Source organism: Augochlora pura, chromosome 7 (assembly GCF_028453695.1).
Source record: "Augochlora pura isolate Apur16 chromosome 7, APUR_v2.2.1, whole genome shotgun sequence".
In the NCBI taxonomy this organism is placed as follows: Eukaryota; Metazoa; Arthropoda; class Insecta; order Hymenoptera; family Halictidae; genus Augochlora; species Augochlora pura.
Window position 1 is genome coordinate 25,738,906 of NC_135778.1, and position 16,376 is coordinate 25,755,281.

The window sequence follows — 16,376 nt, forward strand, 5'->3', positions numbered from 1 at the left end:
ATTGAACCAGCCCACAAAATGCGTCTTGTCCAACGATAATCAGTACCACTTTATTTTGAAATCGAATTTGTCCTTGAGAACGCCATAGTTGCGCCATCTATGAAGGAACTGGTTCTACGGCGGACCGAATCGTCACTTGTGGATCTCTCACGCAACAATATCACAATACGTGATTCACAACCGAAAATATTCGAATCAGCTGTTCTCGTGTATGAATCACCTAGCATATCGTATGCCGTTTTGATATTTTATGGCAACGAGAATAACATGTTAATGGGAATGCGAAATTTCTTCATCTTTTATTGCGACACGCTTACCTGGAACTTGTTCGGCTGGTTACGATTTGTAGAAACGTCCCATGCTAATTTATGAAAACTTTTCTGCATATAGAAACAGGCTCAGAATTTTTCTACGCATTCATTTTATGCAATCGTGTAAAAACATAAACAAATAGATGTACAAATCGCTCGTAAACACTCTTTCAAGTTAAATGAAATTGTTCTGCGCAATAAAAAGTGACTTACGCTAACTGTACTTACGGCAAGTATCAAGTGAGAATGCGCGGAAAAGTTACAAATTCAAACTATGGCGTGGATATGTTAGATGCTGATAAACTCACACGGTTCGCCAATAATTGAATAAAGTAATTAGATATATAGTGACGTCGTAACGGGTATTGTCTTGGAAATTCTTTATATCATTATGATTTGTGAAGAAATTCATTTTAATTAGTATGACTAGAATTGTGGCATTGAACTTCCGCGCCATAGTGACGAAGTTTGTCACGCGGTCTACCGCAGGAATTGATAGAGGTTAGGTTCATCGATATTGTCAGCCATAATATAAACAAACTGTAATGATATTTCATTGAATAGCTATAAAGGGCGAGGGGGTACGGGGTGCAATGTTGTCGTTTTTACGAAAAATATCAGGCGGGAGAAAGATAAGAGATGGCATTCTAACAGAAAACGTAATGGAGGTTACTGAAAGCTATCCTAATCGAGCTGTAGCTTCGCAAGCCGACATCGAACTAAAAGAATCCATTTATGGCAAGTTCAAACGCTAAATTCATTCTAAATTTACGTGCACTAGGAACCCTAATAAGTCTTTATTACGTACAATCTAACCAGTAATCTCTCTAATCTCTTAAGTTTGCAACTGATCAGCCATTTACAATTTACGTTTTTAAGTCACATGTTAGATCAAGGTTACTAAATACGTTGTCAAAACTTATATAATCCAAGTTTTATTTACACATTATCTTCATAAAACAAAATTATTCCAGATTTACTTCGAACAATCAAAGACCCTGAGAAGCCTCAAACATTGGAACAATTGGACGTTGTCTCTGAAGACTGTGTAGAAATTTCCAAACAGACGCCAGGAGGGGTATCTGTCATACGCATAGAATTCAATCCTACAGTTCCTCATTGTACATTGGCAACGTTAATTGGTCTTTGCATTAGGATTAAGTTAGAACGGCAATTAACAGCAGTTTTCAAATTAGATATATTTATTAAGAAGGGTGCTCACTCGACAGAACAAGAAAGCAAGTGTCATCTATTATTACACAGAAAAATAAAGTATTGCAATCCATTCATTGAATCTCTATGTTTCAGTAAACAAACAAATAAATGATAAAGAACGAATAGCAGCTGCTATGGAAAATCCAAATTTAAAGGAGCTAGTAGAAAAATGCATTCAGGAAGAAGAATGAGCTTCTGAGTGATTTTATGGTGCTTGGGTTTCAATGTACATGATTGTATATTATAGGGCCTAGATTCTTTTTATATAATACACAATCAAAAGATGTTGCAATCTATATTGCAGCAGAGAACCAATTTTGATTAAAGATGAGAGACTATCTTCGTCTGCTGTTACAGAAAGTCATTACGATTACACGATCCGGAGTTTTTTTTATACTGATCCATAAAGTATATACAGTTGTAAAACATATTATTCTGTAAAGTATATAGATAGTATCATTTAGGAAACACATTGACAAATAATATTGGTGATATATTTTTAGAGCAATGAACCTTGAGTTACCAACTGATTTAGAGCAATTATTCCTTATTAGCATCGCAATAATTATTTGCCAGTGACGTGTATGTATGGAATTGATTATATTTAACTATAAACAAATTATAAAAATACGTGTGTGCTCCTGCTTTCTATTAACCTTTGTCATATAATCTATTAACCGAACGCCTACCGGAGATCGGGTCTATTTTGACCCGCACCGAGAAATTTCACAATCCTACAACTGCATTCCTTCATACAAAAGGAAGTCATTGACCCGAGCGCAATACAAGATTTAATCGTTCAAAACGTTTCCTTTCATAAGCGTATGCTCATTTTCAGTAACAATGACTCATTCCTAATACCATAACGACATTACCTAGATAGAAAAAAAAAGTAATCAAAACCTCTTCAGGAAGAAATAGTCATGAAGGCATTAATATTTTCCAATCAACTGAGTGATTAAGATCGCGAGGAAGTCAATGATTCCGTGGCGGAAAGACAATTCCTTTTCGAGAATCAATTGCTGGCAACAACTGATCCCGCTGCAGCAGAAAAACGAATTCTATCTCCGAAAGCCGACGACTTCGAGGAAGCTCGAAGGTAACGGGTGAGGGGAACGATTAGTGAGAGGTGCTGGGGCAAGCTGGGAATTATCCAGGGCCCCTTTCAGGCCCCCGAAGATGTTCCCCAGACGGTCGGGTGGGAAGAATCTGGGTTACTCGAGCCAGAAGGGAATGTGGGCCGGCTATATACCGGTTGCAGGCTCGTACGCCGCAGTTCATTCTTCTTTCTCGTCGCGATCGACAAGCCGTCGACGAGCTTTGCGTCAGCTTTGGCCCAGCCGAAAAATACACGGACATCCGAGAACTGGACTTAATACCATCAACCAGGGAATTGCCCGTCAGTCATACCATTTCACGACATCATACAGTAGCTTCTCGATTCGGTGGATCTTGCGGGGACCTAGCCTAGAGTAAAGGAAGCGAGGAAGTATCAGCGGGTAAGTGCACTCGGAGAAATCGAAAGCGACGACCTCATGATCGAACGGTCGCATCGCATGACCTGCGCAGAAATCGTCAGGAGCTTTCTCTTTGCCGATCCTTCTTCGTCTATTAACTGTTTTCGCGCGTTCATCCGCGGTTGCGCGCCATTTCCGTGCGCTGCGTGCGCATGGATTCAAATCGTTCCGTAAAGGAAAAGTGTTTAAGTAGATTCGTGTGTTTCGAGATCGCATAGAACTGTAGAGTGATGTATTTTAGTAATTTCGATTCAGCAACTTCGTACATTTTTTTCTTCAGTGAAGAGAATGCGGAAATAAAAATGCTACATTTTTGAAGGAATATAATGTATTATTAAAGAAGGTACAGATCGGCCGTGTGTACCTGATTATCTATACAAGGGGTGCAGAACTATAACTTATTTTATGAAAGGAATTGATTAAAATACGTCAATGATTTTATTATATATCCACTCCTATGTTGTAAGTCTAAAGTAACAGTGGACAACTGTCGCGACTATAAGTGTAAGAACAGATAATTCTTTTAACCGCGAAAGAACATTATGTTTCACTTTTTTTTAATTGGACGACGTTGCTGAAATTTTCTATGGCAAATTAGTTTTGCTAAAGCTAAACAAACTAACGTCCCCTTTGTCACAACGAACAAAGGAGTTCGTAATGGTTGCCCTTAATTAATGATACCTGGTAGATTACCTTTAATTAATGACCATCATTCTGCTAGACGGGCGTAGCTGTTTTTCGTTTGTGTTGGCCAAGATTGTTCCAGTCTCGTCACTTTACCAAATTCACATTATGAGAACTATCTGGCCGTTCACACGCTTTCCATATTCAACGGGTTCGGCCAACGACAATACTAACACCACCAATTACGAAATAGATAGAACGATACTTGGAAATATTTTCCTAAAGAGCAAAATTGCCTGTGCGGTACTCGATCGGGCGACCATGTTTGAGATCTCTAAGTTTTAGGTAAACATCCTTGTTTTGAAGATCGCACACTTTCTCTTCGATCGGCGAGCATAGAGGTTTATCTTCGGAGTGGTACTTTCCTTGCGTAAGATCGGTACAAGTTTTACGCAACGATGTAACTTGCAAAGCACGTGAGGCATTACTTCGAGTGGGAATTAATTACGGCCAGATCTTACGATATCTCTGTAAAAGGGAAAAAAGGAATGAAACTTGCTCTTCTCCCGGACTCGTCACGCATAAAATTCACCTGCACGAATGTTGTCGCGGGGGGGAATCCTGCTCATCATCGATCGTGCCTCGATGATCAAGTAAAAGTTATGAAAAAAAGAACATGAATAAGAAGCAGGCAGGTTTGCCCGGACGTGCACCTTACAAGGAGAGTGGGTCAGAGCACCCGAATTTTCAGTTAGGAATTCAAACGCTGATTGACGGTTACTTTCGGGACCGTAACATTTTTTTCTCACATACTGATCTGGTTTAATACATCGGACTCGCACAAAATATTAACTAATAGCGACATTAATTACACTTTCGATATCTACGATAAATTACACTTGCACTGTTTAGGTAAATAAATTAAGTTAGGGTATCACTAATACGAAGTCGAGAAAAGATTTGTATCTACGATTTCATTGTTACAGAATAAGTATGCTAAAGATTGACATCTGCCATTGTAAGCGCCCATTGACCCACATTGTAGAGGTATTATGAAGAAGTTAAACATTACTCAAGAACTTCATCACTTTCTCTATACAATTTTTATTTTAACTTTTATCACTTCCATCAACGCTTCGCGAATAGACTCTTTAATGAACTATGTTAATATACTTCAATCTGTTTAGACTTCGGTTGAATCGAAAATTTAAATTGGAAATTTATATTATAGATTCGAATTGCTGCACGGGGTAACATTTTCGAAACCGCGGGTAACGTAACAAAAAATAAAACGTTCCACTGATTTCGACGAATGCTTGATCTCGATCAGGGCGAATGTCGAAATCGAACCAGCACCTGAGATCTTTTGTTTTTTAATGAACGCATCGGCACACACTACTGCTCGCTTTTTGTATCACAGTACTCGTCCCAAATACGCGGGTATGCAGTGTGCTTGTCGCCGGCAGTCCCAGGAGCCGTTAAGAAAGACGCAGACACAGCCAACTTCGTAACCGGCCGATATAAAGCCGGCCAGATAACGGTTCCACGGGCACACATGCGGATACGAAATAAACCCACCGATCTCTCCCTGTTTCCCTCTCCTTTGAACTCCGCTTAACCCTGGAAACAATATCGAGAATGTCGGGAAACTTATCTAAATCCCACATTGGACGTTTTCAAGTAGGGCACATGCTTCAACGTCGCCCGTAGCTCCAAAGATAATGACAATGACACCGGAAGACTCGAATCTTCATGGAATATAAATTAAGCACAAAAGAGAATTTCAACTGATTAACTCACACATTAAGATCACTTCGTCTGCGTATATTAATATTTTACTTCAAGCATTTAGTTTTAATTTCAAACTGGATCAAAGTGGACCTGGTCATCGCAGTAAATTGCTATAATTGATGCGAATATGTAACGAGTAATACACTTGTCACAAAATTAATTTTTGTACCATCGGTACTGTAAATTTGTAAAAACAAGTTACTAGCATTTATTTCAATAAATATTCCCCCGGGCTTACAACGAATACCCAGGGAATACTACTATGTCATGTATTTCCTTTCGAAAATATTTTTACGCCACGGAGGATTTAGAAATATAATGCATGAATTATTCTTAGGTACACCGACGTGAACGATAATAAAAATTTCCGTGTTGACTAACCGGAAAATGTACGGCGCGTTCGTTGCGCGAAAAAGCAGGACAATAATTATTACGCAATCGAGGTTGTTAATACAATATTATGACGAAATTCTCATCCGGTCTAGGACCGTCTATCTAACACCTTCCGCACGAATTACAGATTGCAACATACTTTGCCTATAATCCTGTCGTGTCTAAACATGAATTTTCACTCAGTACTTAATTGATCCGGTAACAATTCCGAATTGAATCTACGAAATCTGTCCAGAACAGTGTTTTTCTTACGCAGAAGGAAGAAGGAAAGGAATTTTAATGTCTCTATTAAATTTGCGGTTGGCAGAGCAAATGCATTACGTCAACCGGTAATTGGTACTATTTCGCTATTCCAATACAATCAGTGGGTTATTACCACCCAAAACTATTGCAAAAAGATTATACGGTTTATCGGTTCATGCTTGTCCAAACGGCAATCAAAAGGGTTTCGCTTTTTCGCAACTTCTAATTATTTCCTTTGAAACTCTGACCCTTTCTGGATAGTGGAGCACTCGCGCGATCCAGGTGAACGGCCTCGGACACTCTAATTTTTAGCGAAAGCAATCTCATTAAGAGCAGGATTTCATTAAACTCCCTGCTGCTTGGAATTCTAAATGCGGGTCATTGTTATTCAATACGGTAATCGAACACGAGTAGAAAGAGTAATGTAGGAGACTGGTTTATTTAAATCACTAGAAAGCACGGCATCAAGATTATTGAATAATCGTTCCGACCATCTAAGACGCGACTTCCTTTTCATTAACTGAGATTTTACATCATGCTGCTGCTTGCATCAAATGCTATTAATATTGTGTAGCAATCATCACTGACACTGGTGATTGGTAGTAGCAATTGAGTTCTAAATGTGCAACTATATGATTTTGTATACAAAGTGAATTGTTAAGGATATACGTTGGTTTCTATTGAGAGATAATTGTTTAGATACTAATCAGCAAGCGTCCAGACGTTCAATTAATAGCGCGGTGTCAGCTAGTGTCGCGGAGACGATTTAGAAAGTTGCAAGACCGTCGAGCAGCGAGGAAAGTTAACGGCGCGTTATAAAAAACGACGACCTGTTGCAAAATCCCCTCGCATTTTTTACTGTCGTTGCTGTGAGAGAGGGATCCACCGAGAAGCGTCTCCTTTCCATCTCGGATCATAATTCACTCCTGAAAAGTCTCCTTTCACCCTCAACAAAGATTCATTCCCAGGGAACTTTTACCTACTAGAGATTCACAGAGGAAAATTATCTCTTGAACGCTTCCTCTTATCGAGATGAAGATTGAAATAAGATCCTCTTCCTCTATGCACTTCTCTTTTGGAACTTGAGACTGGAAAAGCAAAACGTCGATGACTATTAAATCTTTTTTAACTTTTATATCAAATTAAAATATTTGATCAATTTAACCACTGTCTTAACAATTGAATAATTTTCTTTCCTTTTAAGAATCACAAATATGAGGACGTTATGGCTGTTAGTACTCCTTGCATGCGTCGCAGTAGACGCTCAACGTCGACTTGCACTTCCTGATCCACGCAGTTGCGCCAATCGTGAGGATCTTTTCATTTATTTTTCTAATACTTTTTCTTCGTTAAATAATCAATGTAAATCGAAACGGTCTTCTGTTTCAGGAGTACGACATGCCACATACAGAGATGCCAGAGGTGTTGCACACTCATACTTCTTCAGTTGGGAACATCAACCGACTAGAAGCCTGGAAGTTGATTGGCTCGACGCTCGTAACATTTGCAGAAGGCATTGCATGGACGCAGTCTCTCTCGAAACTCCACAAGAGAACGAGTTTATTAAGCAGAGAGTTATTCGAGGTGAATCACGGTTCAAAATCAATTTAGTGATTGCATAGATTTCACTTTGCTTTCGCGTTATTTAAACGTGTAACCTTTCACAGGAAACGTGAGGTACATTTGGACGTCCGGACGTAAATGTAATTTCAACGGTTGCGACAGACAGGATCTTCTGCCGCAGAATGTTAATGGGTGGTTCTGGTCTGGTTCGGGAGCCAAAATTGGCCCTACTACACAACGTAACACTGGTGATTGGAGTCACACCGGTGGATATGGTCAGCCGCAACCTGACAACCGTGAGGCAGCTCAGGTACTTAATTCTAATTCCTACGAAATAACTTTAACTCACTATTCTCAAAGATATATAATAAAACGTTTGCATTTCAGGGTAACGATGAGTCTTGCTTATCAATTTTGAACAATTTCTACAACGATGGAACGAAATGGCACGACGTAGCTTGCCACCACCGAAAACCGTTTGTCTGCGAGGACAGCGACGAGCTTCTCAATTTCGTGCTTTCGAGAAATCCCGGCATTCGCCTTTAAAATTCGCGTAGCAGCTTCTGTTGATTCTTGAACGTTCAACGTCTGGAAGCATTCGATCCAAAAAACTTTTCCAGCAAAAGTTTCTGTATCATAGTATTATGTTCGAAAAAAACTCACTGTTTCTTCATTTTTGTAAACAAAATTCGAATTAGTACTAATTAAAGAAAATTCAGTGTCATCAGATAATGAACAATCAAGAATCGTGTTAGATTCTTTTAGCTGGTAGAAGCTGTCTATGTAACTGTAACTTTTGTACCCTTTTCTATAGAAAATAAAAAGCATTTTTCAATAAATTTCAGAGTTCGTATGTTGTTTTTCTGTAGAGAGTAATACATTATAGTGTTTTAAAAAAAACGTTTATTTTATTTCTTAGTAGTACCTCTCAGTTTACACCTTTAAAGCATACTTTCGTGGAGGAAAGACAGACCTCTTGCGTATGTCTTTTGGAGTCTTCTTGTTGGCCTGATAAGGTGTCAGTGCTCTCCTGAGGGCCCTAGTTTTCTTTGGCCTCAAGTCCAAAGGCTTGTACTTTTTGTTTTTGTACAAAAGACGCAAGTTCTCCTTCTGTTTTTGATGCATGATAATGTATACTCTAGCGATTTCCTTCCTCATTACACGGCTGAAATATAAAATATTAATATAGTAAAATAGGTGTACATGGTGCTCAATTATGTGTCAAACATTTTAAATGCAGATTCTAATATCTCAATAATTAAAGTTGATTAATAATATTGCACAAGCCTACTCTTAATTTTTTCCTACCTAAAATCAAATTTTAGTGATATTTAGAATGATGTTTTAATACCAAATTGATTCTCCTTCTTACTCAACTTTGTTATCCCCTTTACTAAATGTTTCTTAATTTTAAATAATGCTCTATTATGATGTTCTAAAAACTTATGTGACTAAGACAATGAATTAAAAATGCAGATTTTATACATACATCTTTGAAAGCTTAGAAGCAGCACCTCCTGTGACTTTGGCCACACGAAGATTTGTCAGCTCCGTTTTGAGCTCCTCGAGCTTCTTCAGAAGCTCTTTCTTATCTTTCGCCCTCATCTCTGTGCACTTAACCTTACCCTGAAATAAACAATCACATCACAATTTAAGATAGATCACTTTTTAACACGAAACATTTCAACAAGTAGTAACACATGTTTTCGTTCATGTTACTGTCAACGAAAACATAATTTCGAAACTTCTTGGTTATGCTAAATTCAGACAAAAATAGAATGATTTTCTCGCTATCATTAGTCATAATTAAGTTTTAATCAATATCGTAATAAGTTAGTTAAAAAATATCAAACATTAATGAAAAGAAATTCATAGAATTTTGGTCCAGGGTTAAAGAAAAGGTTATGTGTACGGGTTGTACATTATACAATGGAAAAAATGTATATATATTTCTGTTCGTATTGCGCTGATGAAAATTATAACAGGATTGATATAAGGCGATTAATAATGATGTTTTAAGTAAAAACGGATTTCCACTAATTCACTAACCATCTTGCGGCAATTCCTCTTCGACGGAAAAAGAAATAAGGAAGAAAATCACGAATAAAAGAGACAGATAGATACGTGTCCGTATAATAAAATAAATGCATAAAATGCTCCACCTAGCGGATGAGATGAACATTTCGTTGAGCATAGAATATTTTTACAAAGATGAAGCTTCTGTACTTTTCAAAAATCAATTTGCAGTGAGCATACTTATGTAAGTAGATCCACCATGTAATAAAAATTAATAACATATCTGACACAACAATTATAATCTTTGAATAATACTTAGTTAATAATACGTATTTTTTATGTATCGCCGCGTTTTTTTAAAGAAGCGGTAACGCTGGGTGCTGTATGACATATATGCAACTTCAAATTTTAAAATCAATTTTATTTTTTGTGTTCTTAGTAAAATAATTACTCCTTCGGTAAAGAAAACATTTTATATTATTTTGTATACGAATAGAACAACTACACATTAATATAATTGTACAATATCGTAGTTCCCACTTTCCATACTACAAATTGCATACTTCTAGCCTCTAATTATACGTACATAACCTAATAAACAAGTTTCAATTTTTGAACGTCAATTTGGAGGTTATATGTTGAAGAAGTTTTGAAAACAGTTATCTAAATATTGACGGACTTAAAAATGATATTTTTGATTGATATCATGAAGCTGTGCAGATGATTTATACTGCTCTTTTGAAATGTTAATTTTATAAATTAACGCCTAAGAAATTTTCGTTATGATACATATATTGATGTACAATAGAGAAATAAATGCTGTTATTTTTAAATGATTCTGTTAATAAATCTCTTTGGTAGCACCTTTGTATTTTTAATAAATATTGTTAAGAGATATTACTTTAACAATGACTGGTGAAAATGAACGCGGACTTCTGGATGATGTTCTCTCCAAGGTATATAGCTAAAAAAAGAGTAGAAAATTTTTGTATGCAATAGAAATTTGTTCTATTGAAAATTAATATTTGTAATAGAGTATTTGAAATTTTACTAACTACTTGGTCTTTATTATTGCTATGATGAATATAGTTAATATTAAGCCGAAATGATTTTTTTAAGGGAATACAACGTAATGAAGAACAACATATAATATGGGAAAACTATCGGCGAGGTCATGAGAAAGTTGCTGAAACGTTACTCACATTCCGAAAAGATTTATCTGTAAACTGTATGGTACCGATAGGGAGAGGAGCATTAATGAAAGGGAAGTTAATTCATACTAATGAGGTGCTCGCTTGCCTTGGTAATGGATATTTTGCCAAGTACAGTGCTGAAGGTGCAGCAGCTCTTTGTGAAAGAAGAATAAAATGTATGTTTCCATACTCATATCCCAATTTACATAAAAATGTAATTATGGATATTGATTAATTATTCTGTATTAGGTGCTGAAGAAATGTTAAAGAATTTAAGTGGCGAAAGAGATTTGTATGAGACTAGGATAATGGCATTAGAGAATGATCTTTTCGGAGATTGTGCTGGTAGTGAAATTATAGAACACTGGAACGAGGATAAAATTGAGGAATGGAAAGGTAATTTCTTGTATTTAATTCAAATTTTGATCAAAATGTTATAAATGCTATTTGAGTTGTTTTTTTTACAGTGAAACATAGAGAGAGGGAGAAGGAATATCATCAGAAATTAGCTAAACTTAAACAAGAGGAAAAGCCGAAAATTGAAACAGAGGAGGATTTGTTCCACAGACTTGACCAGCTTGAATTAGAAGAGGAGTTGGCAGATGAATTTAACAGGTGTATTTCTTGTCATAATTATTTTTATTGTTATTGCAAATAGTAATATTAAAATACTCGTACTACTTGCTATTTTTATATAAAATATAATATGACTTACAGATTGGAAGGTGAACACTATGAACTCTTTGGGGAAGAATTAGAAGAATATTCCTATGAGTCAGAAAGTTCATCTGAAAGTGAGGAAGATGATTCTGAAGAAGAAAAGCAACAGAATAAAAAAAAAGAAAAAGAGAAGCAGCTGGACAAAAATGATGAAGAAGAGAAGCAACGAGACAAGAAGGATGAAGAAGAGAAGCAATTGAAAAATAAAAACGAAAAGGAAAAACAGCTAAAAGAAGAAGATGAAGAAGAAAAGGAAACACCATGGAAAAATGAAGAAAAAAATACACAGTTTAAAGAAGAAGTTAAAATAGAAACTGTAAAAATTAAAAAGTGTGTCTCATTTCCAAAACTAGACTATGTAAATAAACAAAACGTTGAGCAATCAACAGATAAGGAAGAAGTCTCGGAGGAAGATATTCCTCGGATAGAGTTTAGCCATTCTGAAAATGTACCAGTTACAAGGTCAGAAGGAGACTCGATTAAAACACCAGCAGATATTTACAGAATATACTCAAAGCCTAAATCGATTTTAAAAAGATCACCGAATGATATACCACCTATTCGAGATCCCCCACCAGATTACAGCACAGAGGAAGAAGAAGAGGATGTATGTGAACACGTTGATAAGCCTTCTACATACGAATCAGTAATTATTTAACACCAGTTTCTTCGTCTTAGTATTAGTTATATACTAAATCACTCTTAACGTGATTTTTCAATTTTCAGGTTGTCAAAGATATTAAAGAAAGAGATACATCGATAACAGTAGAAAATGGTCCAAATACAGTAAAAGAAACTCGTCCGGTTAGTAAATTTAAACGAGATCGTCAGTTGAAAAGATAAAGAATAGTGTTCTTAATGTAATTAAAGTAAATAAAGAACTGTTTTTGATAAGATTTTCCCTTTTATTCTGTTCCTATTTCCAGCGTAATGTGTGAACAATTTAGAAGAACAGACAAGTCGTAGGATGAATGCCTCTAACAGCAATTTACGATGGTACTATAATGAAGTGTTACTGTAATAATAGACCGCGAGCGAGACAATCTTTATGAACGGTCAATGGGATGTTAATTCATTCAGTTGCAATTACTGTAATTTTATTGATTGGCTAGTGTTTATATAACTCTCGAGGCATTGACATCAGACATTTTCTTATGCCAGTTGGAAACTCTCAATTCAATCTTATTCTAAGAAGTATATTTATTTCATAACTATTTAAAAATAACAAATTATGCAATTTATTTATTGAGATTATATAATTGATTATATTACAATTGACTCAATATTGACATTATTTTCTTGTCGGACGGTTTGACGGCCGTCAGTCATTTTACTGTAATAATAATTGACGTCGACTGAGGAAGAGAGGAAAATAATCTCGCAGTCCAAGTTCCTGATATTGCGAAAGGTTTCATACACGTTATTATCTCGAAGATGATCTGAAGGTATTGTCTCGGAAAAATTTATACCACGGAAGAAGACCGACGGCAATATGAATACTCGGGGACAGCCAAGTATCAACCGTTATAATGGTTTTCGTCATCCGAATAAGGAAGAGCAATTGAGTTGTTTCGAATCGTTCCTGGAAGCTGAGAAAGATGATAACTGAAATTTGTCAAAATTATAGTCGCACTATATATCATCTATTTTCCGTGGGAATTTATGACTAAACTCTCTAACATTTTTCTAAAAGTAAAAATATATTAAATTGCAGATTGTAAAAATATAAAGTAAGTTTGAATAAAACACAAAACGAAGTGCCTCTCTCTATTGGCGACCTAGGGTTTCGAACCAAGATTACTTTTGTAAGAGTCATTGAACTAATCACAGAAGCTAATGCAATTATAGGGAATATTTGTATGCAGACAAGTACAATAATATAACGTTTTTCTATTTTCTAGATGAAAGAGTTCTTTTGTTAACCTCTTGGATAAATCATTCATTCGCCTGAAACGTATCCATCTTCTGGCGCAAGTTAGGCGAATTCATCCCCTTCACTGCTCGACACGCAGGATTCTAATTGCGCAACGTTCCGCGTATCAAACGATCTCAAAATCCTTGATTCACTTTCGATCCTCGATAATCGTTTCGTGTCAAAGGTGGCGAAATAATAGACATTTTCTTAGGCGATGCCTATTCTTTAATTCATTATTCACAGCGCGTCGTTTCATAACGAGCCCGGGAGAAGAAAGATCACTGAAATTCCCTGTACGACCATTGCACAATATCGGAATGAATTTAGAGCATCCTCCTTTGAAGCCATAACGACCTTGTCCATCATGCTCGCTCGTGGAAGATTATCGGGTTGGAAAGAGAGAGAGATTGCCTAGCAGATCTGTTCGACCATCAAGAAAGTAGAGTAAGATTCATTGTGCAACACCTTTTGCTATTTTGTCCGATAAATAACCGACTCTCGTTCCGCTCATCCCTCTATTAGCGTTTACTCCGACGCCTGCGCTGGTCGTTAGAATAATTAATGTTTGAGAATGATTTTGTAACGTTTCAACCCGTTTGGATATTACCGGCTAGCTTGATTTCGTAGTAAGACTGCCAAGATTTATGCGAATTAAATCGGCACGGCGGAGATACTTCAAAGATCACAGAATGGGGTAAATATTTAGAAGAAGTTTATTAATACCTAGCCTTTGTAAACGAGAACGTCGCGATAGAAGCGTCCGGAAATGTTTAGAATCAGCTGATTAATGTTAGGCGAGGTCCGAATAACCTGTTCCTAGGTGTAATTTACTCCGGCAAAACCGTGCCAAATATTATAACTATTTCTAAAATATTATACAATTATGTACAATCATTCAGAACTTTAAGCAAATGTAATCAATGGTAAGATGAAACGGAAAACAGATGACGAAAGGAAGAATCTCGAGAAACCAGCTGGTTTTTCTGAAAATTTTCGAACAATGGTCCGGAACTGTTGCCGAAAACCGGCGCGTTAGCCTAAGTTAATTAAGTGTATCTTCGAATGGGTAGCACGAATTTATCGCTACGCAATGGCTTCCTTTCCGTTGACGTAATGGCGAACAACGGGGGAAAGGTTACGAAAGGAATCGAAAGTGAGAATTCGCACAGTAAATAAACAATAAACCTGTCCTGATTAGGTTCCGTTTGGCTCATTGATCGGGAGATTAGATCGATGCCGTGATTATGGGCCCATTGTCGTAAACGAGATCAACGATTATTAATCTTGTTGCGCCTTCTGGTCTGGAGACAAGTCCTAGGACAAGTCCTAGGGAATGATTCTCTTGCCGCGGATCCGCCAGGCTAATGAGATGAGGCAAATTACGTTGCAAATTATACATCTCCTGCGTCTTTATTAGGGCAATATATCCTTGGGGTCCGAGCTTGGCTCCTGACGACTAGCAAGTTCATCGGTGCATTTTTCCGACTTCTGTCCCGACCGAATATTTAATAATTAACGTTCATCATTAGACTCCCTAATTGCTGCTCCACTCACCTGGTTTCTTATATGATTATTAATTGGATCCTCGAGCACTTGAAAGTTAATCCTTAATTTAAACGGTCCTGTAATTAAAAGTTTCATGGATTTAAATTACAAGTTGCGTTCCCCAGGTTCCGAAGTTTAAAATATAAATTAGAAAATTAGATCATTTATAGTGTTTGATGCTCAGTTCTACGAAACAATTAATAACAAAACATTTTACATTGTATATGTTAGGATTGTTCAGATTGTCCCCGGTTATTTTGTAGCGGTTGGATTGGAGACCAATATTTGGCGTTTGAAATGAAATCGGTTATGACAGCGGCGTTCCAGAGAGTAAGAGATCAGGCAAATTGCGAAACGCGATTACAATACCGTTGGTTTCAGCGCAATGACAAAGCTAAACGCAATTTTAGCGCGATTCGTACACGCGTTACTTTCTAAATTATTGCGTGCCGATCTCATCGGATGCGATTCTCGTTTGGATTACATATTGTGTTCGGCTTGTCATCGTTTACTATTACGCGTGTATCTGTAAAAGTGTCAGAGAGGAAGACTACTTATCGAGGATCAATATTTTTAAATTAGATCCGCAACATTAATTGCGTAATGTATTAAAAAAGACTGTAATATAATAGATTACTGTGATTCGAAAATTGTCCGCAGGAAATCTGTTTGTGTTTCTTTGATTTGAAGTGTTTAAAGAACTTTGAAGGTGTAGGAAGGGAAGTGAAGAGACTTGTTTTATGTTGACATATACTTTAGTAAATCTCATTAACAAAACCATGCGGATCAGATCATGTCAGCACAACCTAGACCCAGCACTGTGTAACATATGCGCATTCCACAACTAAATTGCATCCACGGTGGCACAATACGTCCAATTTACCAAATACGGGCAAACCATGCATCAAACAACCTCGTCATCCTCTCTCGTGAATCAACAGTTTGCTTTATGAGCTTCATTTCACTTTATATCTTCATTCCCGAAGTGTATTTTATACGACTCATGAATTTCAAACTGAGATATCCACTGGAAAACATTACAGAAACATTATTTTTTGATGATACGCGAATATAGCATATTTATCAGTCAGTAGCAGCTGTTCAATATCCACAGGATTTCTATTTTTGAGTAAATTTTCTGTTTTTGAAGTGTAGTATTGATAATATAGATTTTTTTACCGATCATATAAAACTACAATTAGTATTTTGAAATAAACGTTGGTTACTTTGTAATATCTATTTCGGATAGATATCATTCATTAATACCGATACTGTATTCTACAAAAATGCAAACACAAATATTGTGATTAAAACATGAAATTACTGAGGT

At 36.6% G+C, this 16,376-nt stretch overlaps 4 protein-coding genes across 5 annotated transcripts; 3 read left to right on the forward strand and 1 right to left on the reverse strand.

Annotated features, from left to right (window-relative positions):
* The first annotated feature begins 718 nt into the window (after positions 1–718).
* On the forward strand, positions 719–2,150 carry Galla-1 (cytosolic iron-sulfur assembly component galla-1). The gene is made up of 4 exons (XM_078188033.1): positions 719–812; positions 876–1,049; positions 1,286–1,549; positions 1,620–2,150. Exons 1-4 carry the CDS (start codon positions 734–736, stop codon positions 1,715–1,717), a joined length of 615 nt encoding a protein of 204 aa, XP_078044159.1. The 5' UTR covers positions 719–733; the 3' UTR covers positions 1,718–2,150.
* Positions 2,151–2,740: 590 nt separating this feature from the next.
* Positions 2,741–8,455, forward strand: Ctl5 (C-type lectin 5). 2 transcript variants are annotated; one of them, XM_078186024.1, is made up of 5 exons: positions 2,741–3,025; positions 7,299–7,402; positions 7,484–7,678; positions 7,762–7,967; positions 8,045–8,455. In XM_078186024.1, the coding sequence occupies exons 2-5, from the start codon at positions 7,309–7,311 to the stop codon at positions 8,201–8,203; spliced, it is 654 nt and encodes a 217-aa protein (XP_078042150.1). In that variant the 5' UTR covers positions 2,741–3,025; positions 7,299–7,308; the 3' UTR covers positions 8,204–8,455. The 2 variants fall into 2 exon arrangements, with proteins under 2 accessions (XP_078042150.1, XP_078042151.1); XM_078186025.1 differs by lacking the exon at positions 2,741–3,025 and having other exon boundaries at positions 7,289–7,402.
* An 88-nt stretch (positions 8,456–8,543) lies between these two features.
* On the reverse strand, positions 8,544–9,798 carry Rpl35 (ribosomal protein L35). Its single transcript, XM_078186026.1, has 3 exons — positions 9,707–9,798; positions 9,147–9,283; positions 8,544–8,822 (listed from the first exon to the last, which is right to left on the reverse strand). The coding sequence occupies exons 1-3, from the start codon at positions 9,707–9,709 to the stop codon at positions 8,591–8,593; spliced, it is 372 nt and encodes a 123-aa protein (XP_078042152.1). The 5' UTR covers positions 9,710–9,798; the 3' UTR covers positions 8,544–8,590.
* Positions 9,799–10,234: 436 nt separating this feature from the next.
* On the forward strand, positions 10,235–12,480 carry Uri (unconventional prefoldin RPB5 interactor). Its single transcript, XM_078185376.1, has 6 exons — positions 10,235–10,629; positions 10,793–11,042; positions 11,116–11,262; positions 11,334–11,481; positions 11,584–12,232; positions 12,313–12,480. The coding sequence occupies exons 1-6, from the start codon at positions 10,582–10,584 to the stop codon at positions 12,427–12,429; spliced, it is 1,359 nt and encodes a 452-aa protein (XP_078041502.1). The 5' UTR covers positions 10,235–10,581; the 3' UTR covers positions 12,430–12,480.
* The last annotated feature ends 3,896 nt before the right edge of the window (positions 12,481–16,376 follow it).

Bases quoted from the DNA above. Each gene is read 5' to 3' on its own strand.
- Galla-1 (XM_078188033.1), top strand. From the start codon at position 734: ATGACTAGAATTGTGGCATTGAACTTCCGCGCCATAGTGACGAAGTTT. The intron at 1,050-1,285 runs GCAAGTTCAAAC...AAATTATTCCAG, and splicing joins ACTAAAAGAATCCATTTATG to ATTTACTTCGAACAATCAAA. The intron at 1,550-1,619 runs GCAAGTGTCATC...TCTATGTTTCAG, and splicing joins TCACTCGACAGAACAAGAAA to TAAACAAACAAATAAATGAT.
- Ctl5 (XM_078186024.1), top strand. From the start codon at position 7,309: ATGAGGACGTTATGGCTGTTAGTACTCCTTGCATGCGTCGCAGTAGAC. The intron at 7,403-7,483 runs GTGAGGATCTTT...CTTCTGTTTCAG, and splicing joins TCCACGCAGTTGCGCCAATC to GAGTACGACATGCCACATAC. The intron at 7,679-7,761 runs GTGAATCACGGT...AACCTTTCACAG, and splicing joins TAAGCAGAGAGTTATTCGAG to GAAACGTGAGGTACATTTGG.
- Rpl35 (XM_078186026.1), bottom strand. The intron at 8,823-9,146 runs GTATGTATAAAA...TTTATATTTCAG, and splicing joins GCTTCTAAGCTTTCAAAGAT to CCGTGTAATGAGGAAGGAAA.
- Uri (XM_078185376.1), top strand. From the start codon at position 10,582: ATGACTGGTGAAAATGAACGCGGACTTCTGGATGATGTTCTCTCCAAG. The intron at 11,043-11,115 runs GTATGTTTCCAT...ATTCTGTATTAG, and splicing joins TTGTGAAAGAAGAATAAAAT to GTGCTGAAGAAATGTTAAAG. The intron at 11,482-11,583 runs GTGTATTTCTTG...TATGACTTACAG, and splicing joins TTGGCAGATGAATTTAACAG to ATTGGAAGGTGAACACTATG.